General features: G+C 39.9%; 1 protein-coding gene across 29 annotated transcripts in view; it reads right to left on the bottom strand.

Moving 5' to 3' along the window:
* Positions 1 to 12,982, bottom strand: part of nrxn2 (neurexin 2) — a 540,133-nt gene that overhangs the window by 21,265 nt on the left and 505,886 nt on the right. For all 29 annotated transcript variants that reach the window (XM_062965405.1, XM_062965382.1, XM_062965398.1 and 26 more), the window contains one exon: positions 12,899 to 12,977. In XM_062965405.1, coding sequence (XP_062821475.1) covers positions 12,899 to 12,977 — 79 coding nt within the window. The remainder of the gene's footprint in view (positions 1 to 12,898; positions 12,978 to 12,982) is intronic.

Genomic DNA, 12,982 nt, shown 5'->3' with positions numbered 1-12,982 from the left:
GGAAAGGGCTCTCATGGCTGAGCGAGGCAGAAACAGAGATTCACTCTGCTGCGCACAGAGGTGGCATGTGCTACTGACCCAATGCCGGAGACAAATGGACCTTAATGGGTACAGCTTACTTAGGCGATCCCTCGTAGTTTGAGGATGATGGTCTTGGATGGGTTCTTAGGTGGCTGAAGAGACCTATTGTTGATCTGCATGTTCTCCCACAGTGAGGACATTGGTTTCTAGGTGGAAGGCGGTCTCAATCAGGGTTGGCTTGACGGGCCTTCCTCTTGGCATGTTTCTCCCTTAAGCTCTCCATTCGTGCCTCTTCGAACTCCACAGCACTGCTGGTCACAGCTGACCTCCAATTAGAGCGCTCAAGGGCCAGGGCTTCCCAGTTAAGGTTGGCTTTAAGCCCATCTTTAAATCTCTTTTCCTGCCCACCAACATTACGTTTCCTGTTCTTGAGTTCGGCTACTGCTCCCGTGTAGCTGCTCAAACACTCTGCTTCATTCTGAAAAATGCTGCACTCGCAGAGCTCAGGCGGTGTTGTATTTCAGTGTCAATGTTGACTTTTGTGGAGAGGTGGCTGCCACGGGAGCAGAAACTCAAGTAGCTGCTTTGGGAGACGGTGATCGGGCATTCGGACAACTTGGCCAGTCCAGCGGAGTCGATGGCGTTGGAGCATCGCTTCAATGCTGGTGGTCTTTGCTTCCTCATGCACGCTGACATTTGTCTGCCTCTCTTCCCAAGAGATTTGCGGGATTTTTCTGAGGCAACGCTGATGGAAACGCTCCAGGAGTTGAGTGTGACCTCTGTAGACTGTACACGTTTCGCAGGCGTACAGCAGAGTTGGGAGGACAATGGCTTTGTAAACGAGCACCTTGGTATCTCTATGGATGTCCCGATCCTCAAACACTCACTGCTTCATTCTGAAAATTGCTGCACTTGCAGAGCTCAGACGGTGTTGTATTTCAGTGTCAATGTTGACTTTTGTGGAGAGGTGGCTGCCAAGGTAGCGGAAATGGTCAACATTTTCTAATGTGACACCATTAAGCTGTATTCCTGGCATTGCAGAGGGAGTAGCTGGTGCCTGTTGGAAGAGCACTTTGGTTTTCTCAGCTGGGCAAAGCCGGCATGCCTTTGTTCTCCTTTGCAGGCACCAGCCTTGAAACTTAAAATCCAACTCTAGGATTCTATGATTTTATGCATTGGCTGGCCAATGCTGTGGGTAGATGGAATACATTTTCTTCAAGCATGGGTTGCTGTGAATTTTCCAGGTTGTATGGCCATGTTCCAGAAGTATTCTCTTCTGACGTTTCTCCCATATCTATGGCAGGCATCCTCAGAGGTTGTGAGGTCTGTTGGAAACTAGGCAAGTGGGGTTTATATATCTGTGGAATAATGTCCAGGGTGGGAGAAGGAACTCTTTGTTGGAGGCAAGTGTGAGCGATGCAGTTGCATTGAATGGCCCTGCCGCTTCAAAGTCTGGCTGCTTCCTGTCTGGGGGAATCCTTTGTTGGGAGGTGTTAGCTGTCCCTGATTGTTCAACTGATTGATTTAATGGCAACATGCTATGCTAATTTTACATAGGTAAAGGTAAAGGTTTCCCCTGACGTTAAGTTGGTGTTACGGGGTTGGTGGTCATCTCCATTTCTAAGCCGAAGAGCCGGTGTTGTCCGTAGACACCTCCAAGGTCATGTGGCCACTGGCATGACTGCATGGAGCGCCATTACCTTCCTGCTGGAGCGGTACCTATTGATCTACTCACATTGGCATGTTTTTGAACTGCTAGGTTGGCAGAAGCTGGAGCTAACATCGGGCACTCACTCCGCTCCCGGGATTTGAACCTGGGACCTTTCGGTCTGCAAGTTCACATACATATATATGTATACATACATACATACTCGTATATATAATATACAATAATTTATAAATATATAATATATTGTATATACTTATAATATTGATTATATTAAAATGTAATACAATATTATACTACTAATAATATAATAATATTAATTATTTATTATATATTACATGTAATATTACTAATAATATTACCATACAATGATATAGTACAACATAATAATTTAATGCTTATATCGTGCTTATATATTGTATGTACATTTGATTTGTAAGCTGCTCTGAGTCCCCTTCGGGGTGAGAAGAGCAGGATATAAATGTAGTAAATAGATAATAAATAAATGGCAACATTAGCACTTGCCTCCAACAGACAAGTGTTTCTTCTCTCACCCTGGACATGCTGAAATCGTCCACACGCTTGTGGATTTGAATGGCTTCTCTGTGCAGTTTCTCAACAAAGGATTCCACCAGGCAGGAAGCAGCCAGGCTTTGAAGCTGCAAGGCCATTCAATGCAAATCAAGCTGGCCAATGGCAACATTCGCACTTGCCTCCAACAGACAAGTGTTTCTTCTCTCACCCTGGACATGTTTTTCTTTTCTCACCCAGTCCCCCCCACCAATGAAGTCGACTGAATTGTACTTGGTGGTTGATTGATATTATTACCGCTGTATTAACTCCTCTTTTATTGTCTTACTGTGTTTTATTTTTTGTATATTGTGCAATGTATTTATGCTGTTGTTTTTGTAAATTGTGCTAGTCGGGCCTTGCCCCATGCAAGCCACCCTGTGTCCCTGTGGGGAGATGGTGGCGGGGTATAAAGAAAGTTTTTATATTATTATTATTATTATTATTATTATTATTATTATTATTATTATTATTATTATTATTATTATTGTATGACACAGCAAACAAGATAGATATACTAGATTATTATTATTATTATTATTATTATTATTATTATTATTATTATTATTACAGTAGAGTCTCACTTATCCAACATAAACAGGCCGGAAGAATGTTGGATAAGCAAATATGTTGGATAATAAGGAGGCATTAAGGAAAAGCCTATTAAACATCAAATTAGGTTATGATTTTACAAATTAAGCACCAAAACATCATGTTATACAACAAATTTGACAGAAAAAGTAGTTCAATAGGCAGTAATGTTATGTAGTAATTACTGTATTTACAAATTTAGCACCAAAATATCATGATGTATTGAAAACATTGACTACAATAATGATACATTTTAATATATTGGTTTTATGGTTCCCGTCCCCTTGATCTGGTCATGTAAGTGTGACTTATTGTTATAATTGTATTATTTTACTTTGTTTAATAATGTGTATTATGTTGTTATGTAATGTTTGTGTTTGCTTTTATGACTGTAAACCGCCCTGAGTCCCATCCGGGAGATAGGGTGGTATATAAATAAAGTTCTTTTATTATTATTATTATTATTATTATTATTATTATTATTATTATTATTACAAAAATGCCTTGGATAATCCAGAACGTTGGATAACGAGTGTTGGATAAGTGAGACTCTACTGTATTATTATTATTATTATTATTATATTATGTTGAAATCGTCCACACGCTTGTGGATTTAAATGGCTTCTCTGTGCAGTCTCTCAACAAAGGATTCCACCAGGCAGGAAGCAGTCAGGCTTTGAAGCTGCAAGGCCATTCAATGCTAATCATGCTGGCCAATGGCAACATTTGCACTTGCCTCCAACAGACAAGAGTTGGACCTTCCACCGGTATAGAAACCCCACTTGCCTATTTTCCAACAGATTTCACAGCCTCTGAGGATGCCTGCTAAAGATGTGGGTGAAACCTCAGGAGTGAATGCTTCTGGAACATGCCCAGACAGCCCGGAAAACTCACAGCAACCCAGTGATTCTGTCCACGAAAGCCTTCGAAAACTCATATAAAATGCATGTTTATGTGCAACAAAAGCACTAAGATCTTCTGACCACTGAACAATAGACAGGGAATGTTTATCTCTCTGGCCTCGGCATGTAAGTGTTTTTGCAACAATGCAAACGGCGAGCCATTGTTCCTCTTCTACGTGTTTCCCTACATCCTTTCCCCCCTTCTTTTCTTTTCACTATCATTATATTTGAAATATCTTCTAATAAAAAAGGAGACCAGCTGTTTTCTCCTCTTCTGAATTGCATCTCCTTCCATAGACAAACAGCAGTAAAAGCCTCCTGGCGTTTCACAGTTGCCTGGAGGGGCCTTGGAGGTGAAAAGGGAGAGAGGAAAGGCCCTCATCCAGGAGAAGGCACATGTGTGCAGGAGTCCTTCAAGGCACTCACTATCCTCACTGGGTTGCTGTGAGTTTTCCGGGCTGTCTGGCCATGTTCCAGAAGCAGTCTCTCCTGACGTTTCGCCCACATCAATGGCAAGCATCCTCAGAGGTTGTGAGGTCTGTTGGAAACTAGGCCAGTGCTTTTGGTGCACAAAGGCAGAAGGGGGTTGGACTAAATGGCCCAAGGGGTCTCTTCCAACCCTCTATTATTATTATTATTATTATTATTATTATATGTCACAGCAAACAAGATAGATATACTGGATTTCGTATCACAAAATCCCAAGTCGAACACTTCCCAAGTGGCTAGGACTGTGTGATGTATTTTCGGATGATGCGTACAGATATTATTATTATTATTATTATTATTATTATTATTATTATTATTATTATTATCATCATCATCATCAACATTGAGGCTGGGTGGCCATCTGTCGGGGGTGCTTTGCTTGTGCTTTTGGTGCACAAAGGCAGAAGGGGTTGGACTAAATGGCCCAAGGGGTCTCTTCCAACCCTCTATTATTATTATTATTATTATTATTATTATTATTATTATTATTATTATTATTATTATATGTCACAGCAAACAAGATAGATATACTGGATTTCGTATCACAAAATCCCAAGTCGAACACTTCCCAAGTGGCTAGGACTGTGTGATGTATTTTCGGATGATGCGTACAGATATTATTATTATTATTATTATTATTATTATCATCATCATCAACATTGAGGCTGGGTGGCCATCTGTCGGGGGTGCTTTGCTTGTGCTTTTGGTGCACAAAGGCAGAAGGGGTTGGACTAAATGGCCCAAGGGGTCTCTTCCAACCCTCTATTATTATTATTATTATTATTATTATTATTATTATTATTATTATTATTATTATATGTCACAGCAAACAAGATAGATATACTGGATTTCGTATCACAAAATCCCAAGTCGAACACTTCCCAAGTGGCTAGGACTGTGTGATGTATTTTCGGATGATGCGTACAGATATTATTATTATTATTATTATTATTATTATTATTATTATTATTATCATCATCATCAACATTGAGGCTGGGTGGCCATCTGTCGGGGGTGCTTTGCTTGTGCTTTTGGTGCACAAAGGCAGAAGGGGTTGGACTAAATGGCCCAAGGGGTCTCTTCCAACCCTCTTTTTATTATTATTATTATTATTATTATTATTATTATTATTATTATTATTATCAACATTGAGGCTGGTTGGCCATCTGTCGGGGGTGCTTTGCTTGTGGTTTTGGTGCACAAAAGCAGAAGGGGTTGGACTAAATGGCCCAAGGGTCTCTTCCAACCCTCTTTATTATTATTATTATTATTATTATTATTATTATTATTATCAACATTGAGGCTGGGTGGCCATCTGTCGGGGGTGCTCTGTTTGTGGTTTTGGTGCACAAAGGCAGAAGGGGTTGGAGTAAACGGCCCAAGGGGTCTCTTCCAACCCTCTTTATTATTTTTATAATGATGATGATGATGATGATGATTATTATTATTAACATTGAGGCTGTATTTGTTCCCATTTTGTTTTGTTTACTTCAAAATAAGATATGTGCAGTGTGTATAGGAATTTGTTCATAGTTTTTTTAAAAACTATAGTCTGGCCCTCCAACGGGCTGAGGGACCCTGTATAAAAAGTTTGGGGACCCCTGTTATAGATTATATAAGGAGCCCCCGGTGGCGCAGCGTGTTAAAGCTCTGAGCTGCTGAACTTGCAGACCGAAAAGTCGGCGGTTCGAATCTGGGGAGTGGAGTGAGCGCCCACTGTTAGCTCCAGCTTCTGCCAACCTAGCAGTTCGAAAACATGATGTAATACAATGTAATAATTATTATAATTCATTATTGTATATTTATATTACATGCAATATTACAAATATTATTGCAATATAGTCGTATAATATAATATATTGTATGTATATATACTTGTAAACCGCCCTGAGTTCCCTTCAGGGTGAGAAGGGTGGGATATAAATGTCGCTAATGTCGCTAATAAATGTGGGTAGATCAATAGGTACTGCTCTGGCGGGAAGGTAACAGCGCTCCATGCAGTCATGCCGGCCACGTGAACTTGGAGGTGCCTACGGACAACGCCGGCTCTTTGGCTTAGAAATGGAGATGAGCACCAAACCCCAGAGTCGGACACGACTGGACTTAATGTCAGGTGAAAACCTTTACCTTTACCTTATAGATGATACTAGCTGTGCCCAGCCACACGTTGCTGTGGCTAGGACTTTATTTTTCTTTTCTTTTTGTTGCATGAACGTAGAGGCGTGGATGAGGGGTTGTGTTGTCAATTTTCAAGGTTGTGGGGCGTTTACTTTAGTTGTTTTGCCCGGTGCTGTGATTCCATTACCCTTTTATATATATATACTAGCTGTGCCCGGCCACGCGTTGCTGTGGCTAGGATTTAATTTTTCTTTTCTTTTTGTTGTATGAACGTAGAGGCGTGGATGAGGGGTTGTGTTGTCAATTTTCAAGGTTGTGGGGTGTTTAGTTTAGTTGTTTTGTCCGGTGCCGTGATTCCATTACCCTTTTATATATATATAGACTAGCTGTGCCCGGCCACGTGTTGCTGTGGCTAGGACTTTATTTTTCTTTTCTTTTTGTTGCATGAACGTAGAGGCGTGGATGAGGGGTTGTGTTGTCAATTTTCAAGGTTGTGGGGCGTTTACTTTAGTTGTTTTGTCCGGTGCCGTGATTCCATTACCCTTTTATATATATATAGACTAGCTGTGCCCGGCCACGTGTTGCTGTGGCTAGGACTTTATTTTTCTTTTCTTTTTGTTGCATGAACGTAGAGGCGTGGATGAGGGGTTGTGTTGTCAATTTTCAAGGTTGTGGGGCGTTTACTTTAGTTGTTTTGCCCGGTGCCGTGATTCCATTACCCTTTTATATATATATACTAGCTGTGCCCGGCCATGCGTTGCTGTGGCTAGGATTTAATTTTTCTTTTCTTTTTGTTGTATGAACGTAGAGGCGTGGATGAGGGGTTGTGTTGTCAATTTTCAAGGTTGTGGGGCGTTTAGTTTAGTTGTTTTGTCCGGTGCCGTGATTCCATTACCCTTTTATATATATATATAGACTAGCTGTGCCCGGCCACGCGTTGCTGTGGCTAGGATTTAATTTTTCTTTTCTTTTTGTTGTATGAACGTAGAGGCGTGGATGAGGGGTTGTGTTGTCAATTTTCAAGGTTGTGGGGCGTTTAGTTTAGTTGTTTTGTCCGGTGCCGTGATTCCATTACCCTTTTATATATATATAGACTAGCTGTGCCCGGCCACGCGTTGCTGTGGCTAGGATTTAATTTTTCTTTTCTTTTTGTTGTATGAACGTAGAGGCGTGGATGAGGGGTTGTGTTGTCAATTTTCAAGGTTGTGGGGCGTTTAGTTTAGTTGTTTTGTCCGGTGCCGTGATACCATTACCCTTTTATATATAGAGATGAGGGAATTATACCGATACTTAAACAGATAGATGAATAGACAGACCTTGTCCATGAGGTCTAGGCAACCTCTGCCCCAGTCTCCTACCTCCCATGTCCTGCCGGCATGATAGAAAACCAGCTTCAGATCCCATCAAATGGCATCGTTGCCACCAGGTGCTTTGTCTCCCTTTTTGGCTGGCTGGCTTGCCTTTCCTCTGCGACGGGGCAGCCCTGGCTTAGCTTTGGGGAACAACGGCAGCAGCTTCGGATCCACTAATCCCAGCAGCCCCCCCATCCCTTCCCTTCAGTGCTAAGATCTGAGGAGATCACAGCCAGAACTGATATGGCTGCAGGCATAAAAGAGATAGCAGGGAAGGAGAGGGACCGAGGGAGGGAAGCATAACAAAAGAGGCTTCTTTTTTGCAAGGAAGGAGGCTTCTTGGCAGCCAGGATGGGCAGAAATATGGAGAGGGGATATGGAGTAGTTTGGCAGCTGGAAACGGCAACGAAGCGACCTTCAGCCACGTCCGACCATTTACAAATGATGAGAAGCGCTAGGGGCCATATTTGTTCCTCCGCTATCTCCCGTGGACCAAAACCTGAACCAATTTTCAGCCCCAGGAATAGGTTCAGAGGCGACGGTCTTGGGCTGGGAAATGGTCAAGGGCCGTACTTCTCGGCATTGTTCCAAATGGAACGTCTTTTACAAAATTAACCGGCTTCGGGGACGACGCAAGTGCAGTCCATGATAGTTTAGTCTTGGAAATGCAGCTCCCAAGAGCCATGGCGACTAAAGGTTTTCCCCTGACATTAAGTCCAGTCATGTCCGACTCTGGGGGTTGGTCCTCATCTCCATTTCTAAGCCGAAGAGCTGGTGTATTTATTATTATTATTATTATTATTATTATTATTATTATTATTATTATTATTATTGTATGGCACAGCAAACAAGATAGATATGCTGGATTTTGTATTATTATTATTATTATTATTATTATTATTATTATTATTATTTAGTAAAGGTAAAGGTTTTCCCTTGACATTAAGTCCAGTTGTGTCCAACTCTGGGGGTTGGTGCTCATCTCCATTTCTAAGCCAAAGAGCCAGTGTACTTATTATTATTATTATTATTATTATTATTATTATTATTATTATTATTATTTTATTATGACACGGCAAACAAGATAGACATGCTGGATTTCGTATCACAAAATCACAAGTCGAACACTTCCCAACTGTCTAGGACTGTGTGATGTATTATTATGATTATTATGATTATTATGATGATTATTATTATCAACATTGAGGCTGGGTGGCCATCTGTCAGGAGTGCTTTGCTTGTGCTATTATTATTATTGTATGACACATTATTATTATTATTATTATTATTATTATTATTATTATTATTATTATTATTATTTAGTAAAGGTAAAGATTTCCCCCTGACATTAAGTCCAGTCGTGTCCGACTCTTGGGGTTGGTGCTAATCTCCATTTCTAAACCAAAGAGCCGGTGTTGTCCGTAGACACCTCCAATATCATGTGGACACTGACATGACTGCATAGAGTGCCGTTACCTTCCCGCCGAAGCAGTACCTATTAATCTACTCACATTTGCATGTTTTTGAACCACTAGGTTGGCAGAAGCTGGGGCTAACATTAGGAGCTCACGCCACCCACAGATTTGTACCACCAACTTTCCAATCAGCAAGTTCTGCAGCTTGGCGGTTTAACCTGCTTCACCGCAGTGGCCCTAAAGTGGTGTCAAATAGTAATATTAATAATAATAACTTAATTTTTATACCCCGCCCCATCTCTCCGAAGGGACTCGGGGCGGCTTATTGCATCAATTCTGCAGTGCAGATGCACTCAATGGCAGAGTCTGATGTTTTCTACCCACGATGTCCCCAGGAGCCTTGTATTCTTATTGGCATGACAAGGATGTTGTTACAAGGGGCAGTGGCCTGCTGGTATTATCCTTTAAGTATGAAACCCGGGGCATCAATTGCATTCCCTCTGACACTTTGCAGGCGGAAACTCCCCGCTCCACGCCAGTCTTAATGGGCAGCCGGCTTTTACCTCTGCTTTGAACATCAATGAAATTGGCCGAGATGAACTCGAGTGATAAAATCGGGGCGAGTGGCTGATGACTTAAATTAGTGAAGAAAGGAAAGGCATTATTGCTAATGAATAGGGATGGGAGGAGAGGAGATCTTGGCCGACGAACGACACGATCTTGCCCGGCTCTTCCACAAATACGGGACTGAGTCGGTGTTAGTCGCCTTGGTGGATGATTTACGTAGAGGGCTAGATCGGGGAATGTGTCCCTTCTGGTTCTCTTAGACCTCTCGGTGGCTTTCGATATGGTTGATGGCACCTTGAAAAGCCCGACCTGACCTTGGTAATACATGCCTTAGTCACATCCAGACTAGACTACTATAATGCGCTCTACGTGGGGCTGCCCCTGTTGGTAATAGCAACCTTCCAAGCCTCTCACTATGGATATATTTGCTAACCTGTATTGTATATTTATGTTGATTTGTCAATTTGACTTACCTCTTTAGTGTGGGAGGAGCTATAGACATATGATTGTACTAAGCATGTTCAGACTCAGGACTCTATTTTGTATTCAATGAAAGCAGATGCCTTCCGGAAGCAATTAAAAACATGCTTGTTCCGTTGTGCTTTTGAGTAGACAAGTCCGTTATAACCTGACCCATATCCACATTGAAACTTGTCCTGCCATTTTATAGTTTGATTTCCGTTCAGGTTTATCTTCCCTGCTTGTCGTGTCTATTTGACATAAGTTCTATTCTGTAATAGACACTCCATCAGTTTGACTGTCGCCCAGACTGTTGTCCTATATTGGATGATTGTTTAATATTTTAATTACTGTACATACTCGAGTATAAGCCTAGTTTTTCAGCCCCTTTTTAGGACTGAAAAAAACCCTCCTCACCTTATACTTGGGTGAGGGTCCTGGTCAATAATATATATGGTATATTTATTATTTTTCTCTATTATTATTGTATTGTTACATTTATTATTTTACTCTATTTTTATTATCATTAATACATTTATTATTTTACTCTATTATTACATTTATTATTTTACTGCATTTATTATTATTATTACATTTATTATTTTTCTCTATTATTGGTATTGTTACATTTATTATTTTACTCTTTTTATTATTATTAATACATTTATTATTTTACTCTATTATTACATTTATTATTTTACTGCATTTATTATTATTATTACATTTATTATTTTTCTCTATTATTATTGGCATTGTTACATTTATTATTTTACTCTATTTTTATTATTATTAATACATTTATTCTTTTACTCTATTATTACATTTATTATTTTACTGCATTTATTATTATTATTGCATTTATTATTTTTCTCTATTATTGTTGCTATTACATTTATTTTACTCTATTTTTATTATTATTAATAATACAGTTATTATTTCACTCTGATCTTATTATTATTGCATTTATTATTTTACTCTATTTAGTATTACTTGTATTATTTTCCTGTATTATTTATTATTATTATTACATGTGTTATTTTACTTATTATTATTAAAAGGATACATAAGGACATTGACATTGAAGAAGACAAAAATAATGATTTAATCAGAGTTGGACACTCATATCTTAAATTACAGTTTGATGTAAAGATTCAAAAACATTTAAACTACTGAGGCCTCAATGTAATTTTATTGGTATCTCGGCTTATACTGGAGTCAATGTTTTTCCAGTTTTTTTGTGGTAAAATTAGATGTCTCGGCTTATATTCGGGTCAGCTTATACTCGAGTATATACGGTATGTCTATTTTAAATCATGAATTGTTAATTTTTTAAAATGCATTCTTTGATGTTTTAACTGTTGATTTTATGATATATGATTGTATTGGGCCTGCCACCATGTGAGCCGCTCCGAGTCCCCGTTGGGGAGATGGAAATAAAATAATAATAAAATAAAATAATAATAATGTGATCAGCACATTGGATGCTGTGCCAAAAGATCTCAGCCGGCATTTGGAAACAATAGGCATTGACAAAATCACGATCTGCCAACTGCAAAAGGCCACCCGACTGGGATCTGCACGCATCATCCGAAAATACATCACACAGTCCTAGACACTTGGGAAGTGTTCGACTTGGGATTTTGGGATACGAAATCCAGCATATCTATCTTGTTTGCTGTGTCATAATAAAATAATAATAATAATAATAATAATAATAATAATAATAATAATAATAATACATCACACAGTCCTAAACGCTTGGGAAGTGTTTGACTTGTGATTTTGTGAAGCAAAATCCAGCATATCTATCTTGTTTGCTGTGTCATAATAAAATAATAATAATAGTAATAATAATAATAATAATAATAATAATAATAATAATAATAATAATAATAGATCACACAGTCGTAGACACTTGGGAAGTGTTTGACTTGTGATTTTGTGATACGAAATCCAGCATATCTATCTTGTTTGCTGTGTCATAATAAAATAATAATAATAATAATAATAATAATAATAATAATTATTATTATTATTATTCTGCTGCTGTTTGGAGTTCACTGTTGGCAGTATGCTGTAGACCTCTGTGGAGGTGGATGCATGTATGCTTATGGACTTCAGTGAGTACAACTATACTTAAAGACTGTGGACAGTAGCTTAAGAATGAACCAGTAACTACATTTATCCGGTATCTGCCAATCCCCATGGTTGCTGGTTAACTGAGAGTCGACTGTATCCAGTGAGAGGTGATTTGGGATCTATAGTCTTCCCAAAGCAACTTTCCCAAACTCTGATCTTCCAACTAAAGGCAAGTTGTGGCCCGCACCATTCTGAGCTGAGAGAAGACCTAATCTCGAGCTTCTCAAAACAAAGACGGAGGACTGAAACTAGCACCGAAATGGTACAAAAATGAGCTTTGTTGGGGAACAATGGTAGAAGTAGCTGAGCAGCTGTGAGAACACCAGAAAACAGATAGTGAACAAAGAGTTCAGTGAGGACAGGGGCACACGAGTAAGGAAGAGAAAGGAAGAGAAAGATATGTACGGTATCTGCTCTCATGTTGCATTGCTTTGGGCAAAGTTCTGCACATTTGTGTTGCTTGTAAGGACACCCCAGAAGTAATCCTGACTGTCTCGAGGGCAGGGCCTGAGCGTGTCTGGAGCTGGGCTTTGGGCGCAAGGATCCAAGGGCCCCCGTCCCTCCCCTCTGACTCTGTTCCCGGGGCTGAGAAGATGGAAAAGGACCCACCAGTACTCGGCTCGCACTCCTCCAGGTCTTCGTCATCGCTGGGGCACTCGGCCGAAGCTACTAGGAGGTCATCTGTGTTCTGGG

The sequence above is a fragment of the Anolis carolinensis genome, unplaced genomic scaffold (assembly GCF_035594765.1).
Source record: "Anolis carolinensis isolate JA03-04 unplaced genomic scaffold, rAnoCar3.1.pri scaffold_14, whole genome shotgun sequence".
In the NCBI taxonomy this organism is placed as follows: domain Eukaryota; kingdom Metazoa; phylum Chordata; class Lepidosauria; order Squamata; family Dactyloidae; genus Anolis; species Anolis carolinensis.
This window is presented reverse-complemented; position numbering and strand designations above follow the sequence as displayed.